Below are 16,551 nucleotides of genomic sequence, written 5' to 3'. Positions count from 1 at the left end.
ACCTCAGCAAATTTCAGGGAAAACTGGACAGTGTGGGACAGACATACAGGAACAGGACTTCTGAGAACTGCTCCAATGTACAAGGCATCCATACTTGGGGGTTTCAGGGTACACAGTGGTGTTCTCAGGCTTCTTCTGTAACACAGCTTCAGTAAACAGACAGGGCAGATATTAATGTAAAAATATATGAAAGCATATTATAAACAGTGTCAGACTGTTTATTACAATTCACGGAAAGGACAAGACACTGAGAATGTGACAGGTTCCTTCTTAACACCAGGGTCTTGTTCTGTGGTCGGCACAGTGAACAGTCAGCGTTGTGTTGGCTCCCCCTCCTCACTCCTCAGGCAGCCCTGCAACACACAGCACAATGGCCAGCCTCAGCCATGTCTCTAATGTCAAGATGGCTTTGTTTTGCTTGAGTAGCCATGAGGTCTATAAGCATGAACTCAACCAACTCCGAATCAAAAATATTGAGAAAAATATTTTTAAGCCATATGACAATGCCAAGTAAGTTTTAAAAGGATATGACAACTATTTGTATATTGTACTCTGCATTGTAAGTGATCTAGAGGTGATTTATATAAATACTGTCCATTTAGGAAAGAGACTTGATCACTTTTAGACTTTGGCATCTTGAAACCGATCTCCAAAGATACCTAGGAACAAATATAATGTTCTAGAAACTGGGAGGATACTAATTGTGAGGTAAGCAAAAACTCTAAATGGATTTTTTTTTTTTTTTTTTTTTTTTTTTTTTTTTTTGGTTTTTCGAGACAGGGTTTCTCTGTGGTTTTGGAGCCTGTCCTGGAACTAGCTCTTGTAGACCAGGCTCGTCTCGAACTCACAGAGATCCACCTGCCTCTGCCTCCCAAGTGCTGTGACTAAAGGCGTGCGCCACCACCGCCCGGCTAAATGGATTTTTCTTATTTAAGAAATGGAATTCTAAATGTAGACTCAGGAAGCAGAGCCAAGAGGATCACAAATTCAAGACTAGCCCAGGCATCCCTAGGCTAGTGAAACCCTGTTTCAAAAATGTTTTAAAAATAAAAGTTGCAGGGTGCGGGGCTATAGCTCAGTGTTAGAGTACTTATGAGGTATACACAAGGTCCTAACTTCCGTCCCTATACCGCTAAAAGTAATTTTAAAGGCATATGCTTAATTTACATACAGATATACTGCTTCAAGATGAGTTTTGCTGTTTTGTGACTGTTGCGTGCTACATCAAATTGAATAACTGAATGAGTGCAGAAGACAAATGAGTCTCACTGGCTCTTTCACCAGTGAGTGCTATGGTAAGAAGGCGCTCTACATGGCACAGCTCTATTCTCTCCGTGGAGAGCGCTCTAGTGGATGTCATTATGGGCTCTGAATAAAGAGGAATGCCCAAGGACTTAACTGTGTGCAGCAATAGACTGATGAGTTCAGTTCATATAGCTATCCCCTAGTTGTGAAAGAAAATGTGGTCTTAACAACAACCACTTTGGGAGACTTTAACTACTGAAGTCTTGTTTTTCTATATTGAAAAAAAAACACAGATTAGGATGCTAGCAAACAATCTTTTAGTAAATTCCTCAACAAATGATAGGTATAAGAACCCCCCCCCCCCCCGCCCCCCAAAAAAAGAAAAGAAAAAACTGAGCCAGACAGTGGTGGCACATGCCTTTAAATCCAGCACTTGGGAGGCAGAGACAGGTGAATTTCTGTGAGTTCGAGGGCAGCCTGGTCTACAGAGTGAGTTCCAGGACAGCAGAGCTGACACACAGAGAAATCCTGTCTTGAAAACACAACAAAAAATAAAAGAATCGATAGGTTCACAACAAATCAATCCACTCATAGGATTTTTAACTTGATGAAATTATTTTCTGACCTTGTCAGGTGTGTTGGTACACACTTTTAACCCTAGCACTCAAGAGCCTAAGGCAGGAGGATCAGGAGTCTAGGGTCTTCTTTTGCTACATAACAAGTTCAAATCCAGCCTGGGATACATGAGGAAGAAAATAAACAAAAGTAATGCTACTACAAAAAGTCTCTCCAAAGGATTTCCAGTGTTAGAAGGGAACCTGCTTTTCTTGTGTATGTAGACATGAGAGAGCAGTGGCTGGAATCAGAACATTGAGAACTAAAATTTGCATTGTTTGTGGGAATTCAATCAGATGCTGACCTTTGAGCTAGGTCAAACGCTTTGTCACCAAACCAGGAAGCAGCTTCAGTGCTAACAAATCATTGCCTTGTAGATCAAAACAGTCTTTCCACCAACAGCAAGCAGCATTGGTTCTTTGGGTAAACTTTAAATAGAACCATATGGCTTTTAAACTATATGAAATCAATCTCTCTGTGTGTCTGCTTGTCTGTCTACTTGTCTCTTCTTCCTTTCTTCTTCCTTCTCTCCGATAACGACTCACTATGTAGTGAGCTGGCCTCAAACTCACAGTGATTCTTCTACCTCAGCCTCTACATGTGAGCTACACCCAGGTTGAAATTTCTTATATGAGGCATTGCAGAAAGTAAAGAAAGTAACTAGTGGCACACACCTTTAATTCCAGTACTCAGGAGGCAGAGGCAGACAGATCCCCGAGTTAGAGACCAGCCTGGTCTACAGAACGAGTTTTAGGACAGCCAGGGCTACAGAAAAACCCTGTCTCAAAAAACAAAAATACAAACAAACAAACAAAAAAAAAGTGGGGGAAGAGATTTTTCCCTTAGAAAAGATTTTCCTTCTGATACACATACAGATATGTGGAGGGTATGAATTCACATGCCCACTGTTTCTTAGAACCAAAGCCCTTGCTCACACTACGCAAATGTTCTATCCTAAGCAGAACCCCAGCCACAACAGTTTACTTTTTACAAAATATTTTTTTACCCCTCTTCTGAAGAGTCTACGGAAGAAATTTCTCTTTGGTCTGAGAATGGAGGGACATGTCTTCTCTTTTTTATATGCTGGCAAATATCCCTCATCTTCATTTTCATTGATGTCCTTGAAACATCCAGATTCAATCATCTGTGTGCACAGAAGACAGGATAGACTTTTTTTTTTTTTTGGTTTTTCGAGACAGGGTTTCTCTGTGGTTTTGGAGCCTGTCCTGGAACTAGCTCTTGTAGACCAGGCTGGTCTCGAACTCACAGAGATCCGCCTGCCTCTGCCTCCCAAGTGCTGGGATTAAAAGCATGCGCCACCACCGCCCGGCGACAGGATAGACTTTGGAGACAACAGGAAGTCAGTGATCTCCCCACATTATTGGCTCCCACCCAGCACCTGATGACAATGTGAGGCACATCATAGTTCCCAGACCTTCTCTGGCTCCACATTCCTGGATTCCTGGTTTCTGACCTCTTCTTGGAATAAAGTGGCCTCTTGTTCCCCTTTCTCTAAGTGAACTCCCCCCCCCCCCCCCCCGCGCGCCAAAAAAAAAGCTAATTCCAATGGAGCCAAGCAGCCAGTTAGCGCTGCTTAGGAAGCTGGACTCCAGAGTGACAGGCAAATCCTAAGATCACCTTTTGCCTGCCTCGTGTAATTGAGACCAGAGTGGCTGTCATGCCTCTGGCAACTGCTGATACAGTCTTCTTGGCTTACCCATCTAGTCCTCATGGTCAAATCTTTTGCATAAATGTATTTTGCACGCGCACGCGCACACACACACACACAAACACACACACACAGGTCATTGTTAAAACTAGAATAAACCTACTCTGTTAGAAAGAGCAGTACCTCATTCTGCCAGGGGATGGTGACACACCCTGTAGCAAATTGGGCATAGAAGGTTTCATCACTGCTGTCCAGGTTGACTCCTTTCACCACAGAGAACTGCCCAATATCCAAGATATCCTTACAATAAATGGCCTGAGGCTGGGCACCAAGAACAAAGAGAGGCATCAACCTGTGAGACAACTAGAGTAACTCTTCTTGTTTTGTTGTATGGTTTTGTTTCTTTCTGGATTTTTGAAACAGGAATAGGTAGCCTAGGCTCTCCCTGAATTCACAATCTGGTTGCCTTGACCACCCCCAGATGTTATATCTAGCTTACAAAAGATATTTGCTTTTGTCAGCCCCTGAGAATTGAACATAGGGCCTGCACTTGTTGGGCAAGCACTCCACCACTTATCTACATTCCCAGTCCTAAAGTAGCTCTGAGATCCCCTAATTACAAAATCCACACATTTTTCCTCCTACCCTGTTCACTGCTTCTACTAGCTTTTTGGAACCCATTCTCTTTTGATAAATACCTTGCTCAGCCTAGATACAGTAGGGAGGGCCCTGATCCTTCTTCAAAGCAATGTGCCTTACTCTCTCTGAGAAGTGGATGGGGGATTGGATGGGGGGAGGAGCAGGTGGAGGCAACGGGAGGAAAGGAGGGAATGGGAACTAGGATTTGTATGTAAAATGAAAAAAGATATTTTTTAAATAAAATAAAAATAGAAAAAATATCAATTGTAGATCTAAATTCCATCCAACAATGAAACTTTTAACTTATCTTTCCAATTTTAGAATGTGTCTATAGCTGACTGTTAATGGTGGAGTCCAGGCTATCTTCATTCAATTATCCGTTCATCAGTAGTTCACTTATTATGTACTATTTTACCAGATTCAGTTATTATTACTATATTATATTCCAGACACCGACAAGCACCAGTCCCTGTACTTTTTGATCTCAATAGCATACTCATGAGGAAGCGTGCATGTGACAGCTCCGGAGGGAGGCACATTCCAGAACCAAGCAGCTGTGTGCACTCAGTGCAATGAGTGCACAGGTATGAAGGTGAACGGAGTACTGAGATCTGAGCAGGAACACTGGCACACAGAGAGCCTTGAAGGGCATGCTAAGGAGGTCTGAATTGGGAGGACAGGAGTTTGGCTATCCCAGCAGTGACAGACTGCACGCCCCAGGCCTGGGAGTCAGAGAACTACTAAGATCTACCTGAGGCTGGGGAGGTGGTGGGATATAGGCAGAAGAAGAAGCAGAAATAAATAACAGACCTCACAGAGCAGAATTCAAATGCTGGCTGTATCAAGAGTGTTTAAACAAAAGATATGCTAGTGTTTTTTGGACCTAGCATACTTACATCAGGATAGAAAGGAGGATCTAACATATTTGCTTCCAGCCTACTGAAGTTAATGTCCTTGAACACTGGGTGCTGCTTTACAACAGCAGCTCCATCTCCGTCATTCTGACAGCCTAGTCGATGTCTTGGATCCTTGATGAGTAACTACACAAAAGAGAAAACAGTCAAGTGAAGCTATTAGGATTGAAATGTAAACTCAAAACTGTCCTCTTTAACAACGTAAGAAGTAGGAGTGGCAGAAAGAACATATATCCAAACAAACAGCCACTAGAGTTCCCAAGTATCAACCACACTGTACAGTTTCAGACTTAAGTAAGCAGGTTATGGTTTCACAACAGGTAAAACTCAAGTCTTGCCACGATTGACCATGAGATCGAAGCTTGAAACGCTGTGCCTCATTGTGTACCCTTTAATCTCAGCACTTGGCCAGAGACAGGTAGATCTCTCCGTGAGTCTGAGGCCAGCCTGATCTACATAATGAGTTCTAAGTCAGCTTGTGTTATACAAATGCTATCTGAAAAACAAAACAAAGAACCCAGCCATCTGAATAAACTAATCTTCAAATAAAAATGTTATAAAAACTAAGGGATAATTATTAAGGAAATAGAGTTATGAATTCAGAAACAATATATTAATGCCATTGAATTAATAAAAAGAAACCTTTATTCATTAGAGTACTAAGGACCCCAAGTGAGTAAAAATTTGAGTAAGTCCCCTTTTAGAAACTGTATAAACTCCCTGTCTCTGTTTCTCTCCCGTCTCCATCATCATCTCTGCTTTCCCCCTTTTTAGTTTTATTTATGTATTTGTGTGAGTGTAAGTACATGCCACAGTGCATGTGTGGAGGTCGGAGATAGTTTTCCAGATCAGAAATCTATCCTTGCCTTCCACTTTGTTGAGGCAGGGTGCCTCATTGTTTCTGCTGTTGCATTGTGTATTCCAGGCTAGCTGACCCCACAAACTTCCAGATGATCCTCCTATCTCTACCACCTTTTCTTACCCTAGGAGTACCGAGATTACAGATGTGTACCAGCACATCTGGCTTTTGGCATAGATTCTGGAGATAAAGCTCAGGCCATCAGGCTTATGTGATGAATTTTTTAACCCATTGAACCATCTCCTGGGCCACTGGTTTTTTTCAAGATAGGATCTTGTAGCCTAAGTTGATTTCGAAATCCTCATATGCATATCTGCACCTCCAGAGTGCTGGGGTTATAGCCATGTGCCTACTACACATCTAAAAGACTTTTAAAAGTATTCTTTACATGTTTATAACTCTCACAAATTCAAAGAAGTCTTCCTTCACAATTACTATCACTCAAAAAAAAAAAATTGGCTCCAGTTCTTGTCCCTCTGCATAACCTCCTCTCTGCTCTCGGGCAAGCTATCCATGTATCCTAAGATGCTTTCCTATAATCCATCTGTGGAAAATGTAACCCATTGTTTAAGAGCCAGTTGTTTCTCTTCTCAGTAGTTACTGAACATTCAGGTTAATTTTAGCAGTTAAATGGACACAATCTAGAATCACCTGGAAAGGGAGTCTTAAAGAGCATTGCCCAGATTAGGTTTAATTGTATGCATTCTTTTTATTTTAAACTTTCATACATTACATCCTAACCAAAGTTTCCCCTCCCTCCACTCCTCCAAATCTCCCTCCTACTTCCCCTCTCCCCCAGGTCAACTCCTCCTCCATGTCCTTTCAAAAAGAAAGAAAGAAAGAAAAAAAACAGGCCTCTCAGAGATATCAACTGAATAAAGCATAACAAATTACATTAAGACTAGGCACAAACCCTCCTATCAAGGCTGGACAAGGCAACCCAGTAAGAAGAAAACGGTCCCGAGTATAGGATTTCTGGCATTCTTGTGAGGGATTTTCTTAATTGAATTAACTGAAGTAGGAAGACCCACTCTTAATGTGGGCTGCACATTTGATGGTCTGGGTCCTGGATTGAATGGAGATAGGCAGATGAGAACTGGTATTTTTGTATTAATTCATTGGTCTTTGTTGTTGAGGGTAGATGTGATGTGACTAGTTGCTTCAGTTCCAGCTGCCTTGACTTCCCTGCAGTGACAGGCTATAACCTGCAGTTATGAGTCAAATAAGCCCTTTCTCCCTTAAGTTGTTTTTATCAGGGTGTTTTATCACAACAACAGGAAAAAAACTAACACAAGGAATATGTATCTCAACAACTTACCTTCATTACCTGATTTTATCTTCCCAGCATCTTGTCTCATCTGCATCTTACAGACAACAGACTGAGGCTTAGAGAGGTAAGACAGAGGATGCTAAGACTAGGCCAAATGCAAAATTAGCCTACTTACAAAAGCTGTTCTTTATCCGGGTGGTGGTGGTGCACGCCTTTAGTCCCAGCACTTGGGAGGCAGAGGCAGGCGGATCTCTAAATTCAAGACCAGCCTGGTCTACAGAGCAAATTCAAAGATGGCCAAGACTACACAGAGAAACCCTGACTCAAAACAACAATAACAAAAAGCTATCCTTTGCTCAAACCCTACATTCTTCCCCAGGGCCTCTGGCATAACAAGAATTTCATCCTTGAAAGCCTTGAGCCCTTCTTAAATTTATAGTACCCAAATTCTGCCTGTTAGTCATTCTTAAGAATGTAGGCCGAATATTAAACTATGAGTTCTTTAGGGGCAGGCTCCATCTCTGCTTTCACATTACAGCTCTGTCAGTGTCCTGTGTACAGCAAGCACTCAGTCAATATTTACAAAGCCAAATGCAAAAGTAGCTTGATGAAAACACTGAAATGCTGTCAGCTACAAGCTGAGTAGGCTAGCTGGGAAGAAAGCCAGAAGGATCCCACAGCTCAGTGACAAATCCGTAACACCCACCATTTTGTATATGGAAACAAAATGAAGCACTCCAAATAATTATTCCCCAGATAGTATCAACTCACATAAGTTACCAGTATAGTTCAGTAATAGGCATAATTGTTGGCCATTCTCACGCCCACAAAGGCCCACCCCTTTATCTCCTACTTCGCCAAGCCACTCTCTCCCTGAGTCACAAACTAGGTTCCTCAGGACCAGCATGGCCTCATCAGCTGCTTCTCAAAAACTTTCTTGTCAGGGGCTGGGGAGATGGCTCAGAGGTCAAGAGCACTGGCTGCTCTTCCAGAGGTCCTGAGTTCAATTCCCAGCAACCACATGGTGGCTCACAACCATCTGTAATTAGATCTGGTGCCCTCTTCCTGATTGTAGGCATCCAAGCAGACAGAATACTATATACATAATAAATAAATAAATCTTTAAAAACAAACTTTCTTGTCTGTGTATCCCTCCAATTGTTCTAAGCCCGGTCTGGGATGCCTCAATTCCAACAACCCACAGCTCACACTTGGCTAGAATCACCTACTGTCTTTCTACTTGCCTTTCCCTATGTCACTTTTCTTCAACTTAAGACTGTATGATCCAGTACTCAAGTTCTCTTTTGCACCCAGCGAGCTTCCCTGCAAGTCTCCATACCTGCTTCATCATCCCTACCTGCCCAAACTGGAGACCAGGGCAAAGATAGCTCTCTGCTGTCTCTAGGCCCATGTCCCTGCACAGAGCAGGGCAGGAACAAAACATCAATGGGTTATAGAAAGCATCTCCCTATGCATGCACTTGATGCCTACGAGGAAGCCTCTTGCTTCCCCCAGCTCTTTGGCTTCATCTTCTCTAAATAGTGCTGCGTACCTTTATCTGTACCCATACTTCTCTCCCTATCCGATGATGCTGAGGGCATAAGAAAACAGAAGTCCCACTGCAAATCTGCCACTTTCACTGTCCCCAAACTAAGAAAGGGAACTGCTCACATCTTCCTTGTACACTAGTGCCTCTCTTTCCCATACACAAGGCTTTTGGTCTAGCAAGTACACCTCCCCAGACAAGTATTTGTGTTTCCCCCATTAAGTGATGCTGCTCTATCAGTTTGGGATTCAGCCTTGACCCCTCTTTAACCACTTCAGCAATTCCTACAAGATCCATCCAGAAACTGAACACTTCTCACATCTGCTCTTCTATCAATGCTATCCATGCCACATATGCATCCACACATTGTTTTCAGCCTTGTCCCCCAAATCCTACCAAACATGGTGTCTCATCAGCCCCCATGCTTCGAATTCTCCAAAATACGCACTATTATCTGGCAGCCAGTACATTTATCATATTTGTTCTGCTTACTGTTAGAGGCTATGCACCCTGCAACAAAATGAGAACACTGAAGAGCCAGGACTTCTTCCCTATCTTATTCACTGCTGCAGTCCTCGTGCCTAGGAGAGTACTAGGAAGATAGAAGGTGTTTCCTTGTTGAAAGAAAAACCTTAAAGATGCTACAAAGGACAGGCCTCAAAAGAAAAAAAGAAAGCCTACAGGCACCATTTTAAGGTAAGCAAGTGACAATTTTTAGTGTACAGGCAGCCAGCAGTTGGTGAAAAACTGGGTGCCCTGAGGACAAACGGCACCCATTTGCTACTGGTTCATTCTGTCATCATGGGTTAAAACTTGCTCTCTGGCATAATCGTGTCAAAATGGAATGTGAAAGTCCTAAACAATAATCAAATCTGTAAGGTACATGTCAGTCTAACCCATACATTCCTTCAAATCAGAGTGTCTGTGATGATTTAAAAAAAAAAATTGGCAGAGACAATATTCTCATTTCAAAACACATTGGAAATTAGTTTTATATTGAATTTCACATAAATTTCTGAAAACAGAGTGACTTGACACCATTCTTCCTTTCAATAACATCAATAAAGGAGGGGAGTCACGAATTTTCCACTGCTTTGCTCTAGTTAATCGACTGGTCATTTCCCAAGCCTGGGCTGGGAACTTTGCTCTCTGCTCTCATTGTCTACCTGAGATGAAATTCCAGGCGAGAACACCAGGAAGAAGGCTGGTTACTAAGAGGCCAGGCTGAATTCACCTGCACTGGGTCTTGTTGCTGAACCAGGGTTATAAGCTGGGAAGGGGACCACTGCCCTGCTTCTGAAGACTGCCTGCCTACTTGAGTACTGTCTTCTGAACCATCAAAAGAACTAGATGAAGTGAGGTAATCACTTCCCCATCTTTGTGAAAGCTGACCCACCATGCTGCAGATGGACTTGGCATCCTCTGAAAACTTCTCAGAGTACTCCTCAGTTTCATTCTTCACTCTTCTTTCGAGCTCCTCCCGGCTGACTTTCTCTTTGTATTTTTTGAATGGAGAGTGTCCCTCAATCATTTCATATAGCAAACAGCCAAGTCCCCACCAATCGGGACTAAATGAATACCTTTCATTATTGATAATTTCTGGAGCTACATAACAAATACAGAAATTTTTGTATTAAATTTTAGTTTTAAATACTTATGACTAACTCCAAGCAATATATTATTTATTTAATGTTTGTTACAACATGATCTAAGAACCTTAAAAACATACTAAGTTAAAAAAAAAACACAAATGGCCAAAGATCATATGATTATATTTACATGGCATTTACAGAATATACAAATCCAGAGAGACTGAACATAAACTCATGGTTGAAAGGCCCAGGAGTAGAAAGTGATGAATAGGTGGTTGCTAATATCATTAAAATCTGAAGTGATTAAAGGATGTTCTGAAATTAGACAAAGTAATAGTAATGATGGATGCACAACTGTAATGGACTAATATCCACTGAATTATACACTTCAAATAGTTGGATTATTTGATGTGTAAAGGATAACTGAAGCTGTATCTATATCTATACTTTATAAACTTGACGGCTGCAGGGTGGGTAATATGGTAAAATGGTACTGGAAATAAAGCTTGCCTCCTGGGGTGCTCCCTCCACTCGACTGTTCCCATAGGTGCCTCAAGTGCAGTGCCATCTGTTCCCAAGTCAGAAGAAACCCCAGAAACCTGCAAGGGGAGGAATTTCAGGCTCTGAGAGACCCACCATGCCCTTAGAAGCTACCAAGGGTAGGCTGGCATTCATTGCCCATACATCTTTGAAATAATCTGAACATGACTGATTTCCCAGGAATCAGGTAGGTAGGATTTGTGTGCCCACATGCATGGGATACCAGCTGCATGAGGAAACTGTGGCCTTTCTGATTCTGCCTTCACAGAACCACAAAAACTTGGGAGTCTCTATGGACACCACTCCTCGTTATAAAAAAAGAAAGCTGCAGACTAAAAAAAAAAAAAAAAAAAAAAAAAAAAAAAAAAAAAAAAAAAAAAAAATCCTCAGACACTCTAGATCAGTGGTTCTCAATGTGTGGAGCACAATTCCTTTGGGGGTTGACCGACCCTTTCACAGGGGTAGCCAAAGACCATCGGAAACACAGATACTCAACATTGCAATTCATAAGAGTAGCAAAATTAGTTATGAAGTAGCAGCAAAAATAATTTTATGGTTGGGGGTCACCACAACATAAACTATATTAAAGGGTCACAACATTAGGAAGGTTGAGAACCATTGCTCTTGATGCTCAAAGCATTTGCAAAGATGCCGGGCTAACTTTTAATGTTAGATAACATTAGAAAGTAATGGAGTTCATGTTAGGAAACAGTCATTCTTTAGGGAAGCAGCATCAGTTGTCATTCTAACAACCTGAGCACTCATGAGCTCAGCCGCTGCTGCACAGACAACTCAGGTGTTGGGATATTTTTATAGCCTCTGTTTCCCCAATTATTTTGTAGATCAGAATTCCTTAATTTTTATAACTGAAAACTCCATATTTTTCACAGTGCCAACTATAATTTTTACATAGAGTTCGTATTTCTTTGTTAAAATGTACTATATTATCAGTTGCTTTAAAAAGATGTCTCATAGCTCTTTGTTCCTCCAGAGCCAATCTCCCAGTCTTATCCCCAGCTCTGCAGCAGAACACCTGGGCAAGCCTTCCTTGCCTTGTTCACATCTCCTGTGGATCCCACAGATCCTCCCCTTCTTACTGCCCCCCCCCTTGTTGCTTTGTCCCAGTACCCAACCCTAGCAGGACCCATACTCCCCCAAAAGCCATGCCTACGAGGACAAGTAGGCTGACAGTGGATTGACACCTCTCCTTCACTCCTCCAGACCCAGTTCCTCCAATCTCATCCCCAGCTCTATAGCAGTAAACTTGCTGTGGTCTCCCTTTCTTCTCTGACCTTATGCCAAACAGATAATAAAGATCTCCTCCAGACTTCCTTCCCTGAACTCATCCCAGCCTCCCAAACCTAGCAGGCATATCCTGGGAACACAACAGCTGAGCATGCCAGGAAACAGGTCCAGAGGAAATCCCTATAATCGCAACATTCTCCTAAAGTTCAGGGAGAAAGTAGAAACCAAGGGAAAAATACTCATCCAACAGAGACAAAACGAGATATAATCACCCAGACCTTTGCAGACTATGATATGGAAGATGTCAGCCCAAACTACTATATCCAGCAAGACTTACCATAGATAGAAAAATAAGATATTCCAAGATAAAATAAAATTTAAGCAATACTTTCTACAAACTCATTCCTACAGAGAGTGCTAGAAGGAAAATTCCAACACAACCATGAAAACACAGGGAATAAATAATCCCAGACTATTAAAATTAAAGGAAGGGAAACACATGCATACACACACACACACACACACACACAAAGATCACACCATAAACAACAAAACAGAATTCAACAATCATTGGTCATTGAAATCTTTCAATATCTCTGTCTCAATTCCCCCTAATAAAAAGACAAAGACTGGGCTGGAGAGATGGCTCAGTGGTTAAGAGCATTGCCTGCTCTTCCAAAGGTCCTGAGTTCAATTCCCGGCAACCACATGGTGGCTCACAACCATCTGTAATGAGGTCTGGTGCCCTCTTCTGGCCTGAAGACATACACACTGATAGACTTTTGTATACATAACAAATAAATAAATAAATATTTGAAAAAAAAAAGACAAAGACTAACAGAATGGATGCAAAAACAGGACCCATTCATTTCCTGCATCCAAGAAATACACCTCAACATTAAAGATAGACATTGCTTCAGGGAAAAGATATTCCAAGCTAACGAACCTAAGAAACAAGCTGGTGTAGCCATTTTAATATCTGATAAAACAGACTTCAAACCAAAACTAATTTGAAGAGATAGGGAAGGACACTACATACTTATGAAAGTAAAAATTCACCAAGAAGACATTTAAATTCTTACCACCTATGCCCCAAACACAAAAAACACTCATTTTTGTAAAAGAAACACTACTACACACTGGTGGTGGTGGTGCACACCTTTAATCCCAGCACTCAGGAGACAGAGGCAGGTGGATCTCTGTGAGCTCGAGGTCAGCCTGGTCTACAGAGTGGGTTCCAGGACAGGCTCCAACGCTACACAGAGAAACCCTGTCTCAAAAACAAAACAAAACAAACAAAAGCAATAAAAAGAAACGCTACTACAGCTTAAATCACACATTGACCCTCACACACTGATGTAGCAAGCTTTTCCATTGGACTTTCTTGGACTACCAGCCTGTAAATAATGACACAGAGACTTATTATTTTTTTTTAATATTTATTTATTTATTATGTATACAATATTCTGTCTGTGTGCATGTTTGCAGGTCAGAAGAGGGCATCAGACCTCCTTATAGATGGTTGTGAGCCACCATGTGGTTGCTGGGAATTGAACTCAGGACCTTTGGAAGAGCAAGCAGTGCTCTTAACCGCTGAGCCATCTCTCCAGCCCCCAGAGACTTATTATTAATTATGAAAGTTTGGCCTTAAGCTTTGGCTTGTTAAGTTGTAAGTTAAGTTCTTATAACTTAATTAACTAACATTTTTTAAATACTACATTCTGCCACATGGCTCAGTTATCTCTCATACCATATGTCTGATTTGCTCCATGTCTCGCCGACATCTCCCTGCATCTCTTCTTCCCAGAGTTCTCCCTCCAGAAATCTTACCTACTTTCTCCTGCTTAGCTATTGCCCATTCTGCTCTTTATTAAAGCAATCACAGTGATACTTCTTCATACAGTGTAAATAAATATTTCACAATAATCTGATAGTGGAAGACTTTGGTACCACATTCTCACAAAGGAACAGGTCATCCACAAAAAACTAAACAAAAAAAAATGCTAGAGCTACCATGTTATAAACCAAATGGACCTATCAGATTTTTACAGAACATTTCGCTCAACAACAAAAGAATATACCTTCTTCTGTGCACCCCATGGAACTTACTCCAAAATTGACCACAAACTTGGACATAAAGTAAGTCTGAACAGACACAAGAAAATTGAAATAACTCCCTGCATCTTATCAGACCACCACAGATTAAAGCTGAATATCAACAACAAAAGAAATCTTACAAAGTCATGGAAACTGAACAACTCTCTCTACTGAATGAAAAATAGGTCAAAGGATAAAAAAATTAAAGACTTTCTAGAATTGAATGAAAATGAATATACATCATATCCAATTATATGGGACACAATAAAAGTAGTTGTAAGAAAAGTTCGAGGCCCTAAGTTTAAAAAAAAAATGGTGTAATCTCATACTAGTAACTTAATAGTACACCTGAAAACTCTCGAACAGTGATTTTCAACCTTGAGGTCTTATACTACGATTCATAACAGTAGAAGGAACAACAAAATAATTTTTGTTGGGGGTCACACTACAATATGAGGAACTGTATTAAAGGGTCACAACATTAGGAAATTTAGAACCACTGCTCTAGAACAAAAAGAAGAAATCACACTCAAAAAGAGTAGATGGAAAGAAATAATAACCAAGGACTGAAATCAATAAAATAGATACAAAGGGAATAATACAAAGAGTCAATGAAACAAAGAGTTCTTTGAAAAAAATCAGTAAGGCTGACAAACCCTTACCCAAATTAACTAAAAAGTGTGAGAAAGAGAATATCCAAATTAAGAAAATCAGAAAGGAAAAGGAGGAAATAACAACAGACACAAAGGAGATCCAGAGAATCATAAGAACATACTTTAAAAACCTGTCCAATACAAAATCGGAAAAATCTAAAAGAAATGGATAATTTTCTCCATATATACCACTTACCAAAGTTACATCAAGATCAGATAAGCCATTTAAACAGATCTATAACCACACAGTGAAAAAAAGCAGTCATTAAAAGTTTCTCAGGGGGCTGGAGAGATGGCTCAGAGGTTAAGAGCATTGTCTGTTCTTCCAAAGGTCCTGAGTTCAATTCCCAGCAACCACATGGTGGCTCACAACTATCCGTAATGAGGTCTGGTGCCCTCTTCTGGCCTGCAGGCACACACACAGACAGAATATTGTATACATAATATATATATATATATGTATGTATACATATATATATTTTATATATATGTATATAAAATAAAATAAAAGTTTCTCAGTCAGGGACTGGAGAGATGGCTCAGCAGTTAAGAGCACTCACAGCTTTCCCAGAAGATCCAGGTTCAATTCCCAGCACCCACATTGCAGCTCACAACTGTCTGTAATTCTAGTTGAAGGGATCCAACACACTCACACAGAACACATGGAGGCAAAACACCAATGCACATTTAAAAAAAAGTTTTCCAACAACAACAACAACAATAAAAAAGTCCAGGGCAAGGTGTAGCGCAGAATTCTGTCAGACTTTCAAAACAGAGATAACACCAACTCTCCTCAAATTGTTCCATAAAATTTAAGCATAAGGAACATTGCCAAATTCTTCTATGAGACCATAGTTATCCTGATACCCAAACCACACAAAGTTCCAACAAAGAAATAAAATTACAGACCAATTTCCTTTATGAACACGGATGCAAAAATACTCAATAAAATACTTGCAAATCAAGTCCAGCATTACATCGAAAAGGTCATCCACCATGTTTGTCTTTGTTAGTCTTTCCTACTGCTATAAAGAGACACCATGGCCACGGCAACTCTTATAGAGGAAAATATTTAATTGGGGCTGACTAACAGTTTCAGAGGTTTAGTTCATTATCATTAATAATGGGACATGGGTGGCATACAGGCAGATATGATACTAAAGAAAGAGCTGAGAGTTCTACATATTCATCCGTAGACAGTAGAAGACCTCTGTGCCACATTGGGCATAGCTTGAGCATACAAGACTTCAATGACTACCTCCATAGTGACACACTTCTTCCAACAAGACCACACCTCCTAGTAGTGCTACTCCCTATGGGCCAAGCATTCAAATACATGAGTCTGTGGGAGCCATAACTATGCAAACCATCACAATGATCAAGTAGGCTCCATCCCACAGATGGAGGGATGGTTCAATATATGAAAATCAATAAATGCAATCCATTTATTCCTGAAATAATGAAACTGAAAGAAAAAAGCTAAGCCGGGCGATGGTGGCGCACGCCTTTAATCCCAGCACTCGGGAGGCAGAGGCAGGCGGATCTCTGTGAGTTCGAGACCAGCCTGGTCTACAGAGCTAGTTCCAGGACAGGCTCCAAAACCACAGAGAAACCCTGTCTCGAAAAACCAAAAAAAAAAAAGAAAAGAAAAAAAGAAAAAAGCTACA

At 41.0% G+C, this 16,551-nt stretch overlaps 1 protein-coding gene across 6 annotated transcripts in view; it reads right to left on the bottom strand.

Annotated features, from left to right (window-relative positions):
* Nucleotides 1-235: 235 nt before the first annotated feature.
* Nucleotides 236-16,551, bottom strand: part of Grk4 (G protein-coupled receptor kinase 4) — a 71,715-nt gene continuing 55,399 nt past the window's right edge. For 3 of the 6 annotated variants that reach the window (XM_057771639.1, XM_057771640.1, XM_057771643.1), the window contains 4 exons: nucleotides 10,154-10,362; nucleotides 5,065-5,208; nucleotides 3,713-3,850; nucleotides 2,614-3,004 (listed from right to left, as the gene is read on the bottom strand). In XM_057771639.1, the coding sequence (XP_057627622.1) occupies nucleotides 2,810-3,004; nucleotides 3,713-3,850; nucleotides 5,065-5,208; nucleotides 10,154-10,362 (686 nt within the window). In that variant the 3' untranslated portion in view covers nucleotides 2,614-2,809. Of the gene's footprint in view, nucleotides 354-2,613; nucleotides 3,005-3,712; nucleotides 3,882-5,064; nucleotides 5,209-10,153; nucleotides 10,363-16,551 lie in introns of those variants that run through there. The other 3 variants (XM_057771641.1, XR_009057249.1, XM_057771642.1) reach the window with 3 other exon arrangements.

The sequence above is a fragment of the Chionomys nivalis genome, chromosome 6 (genome assembly GCF_950005125.1).
Source record: "Chionomys nivalis chromosome 6, mChiNiv1.1, whole genome shotgun sequence".
In the NCBI taxonomy this organism is placed as follows: domain Eukaryota; kingdom Metazoa; phylum Chordata; class Mammalia; order Rodentia; family Cricetidae; genus Chionomys; species Chionomys nivalis.
Note: the sequence above shows the minus strand (reverse complement) of the source record. Positions and strands in the feature narration are given on the sequence as shown.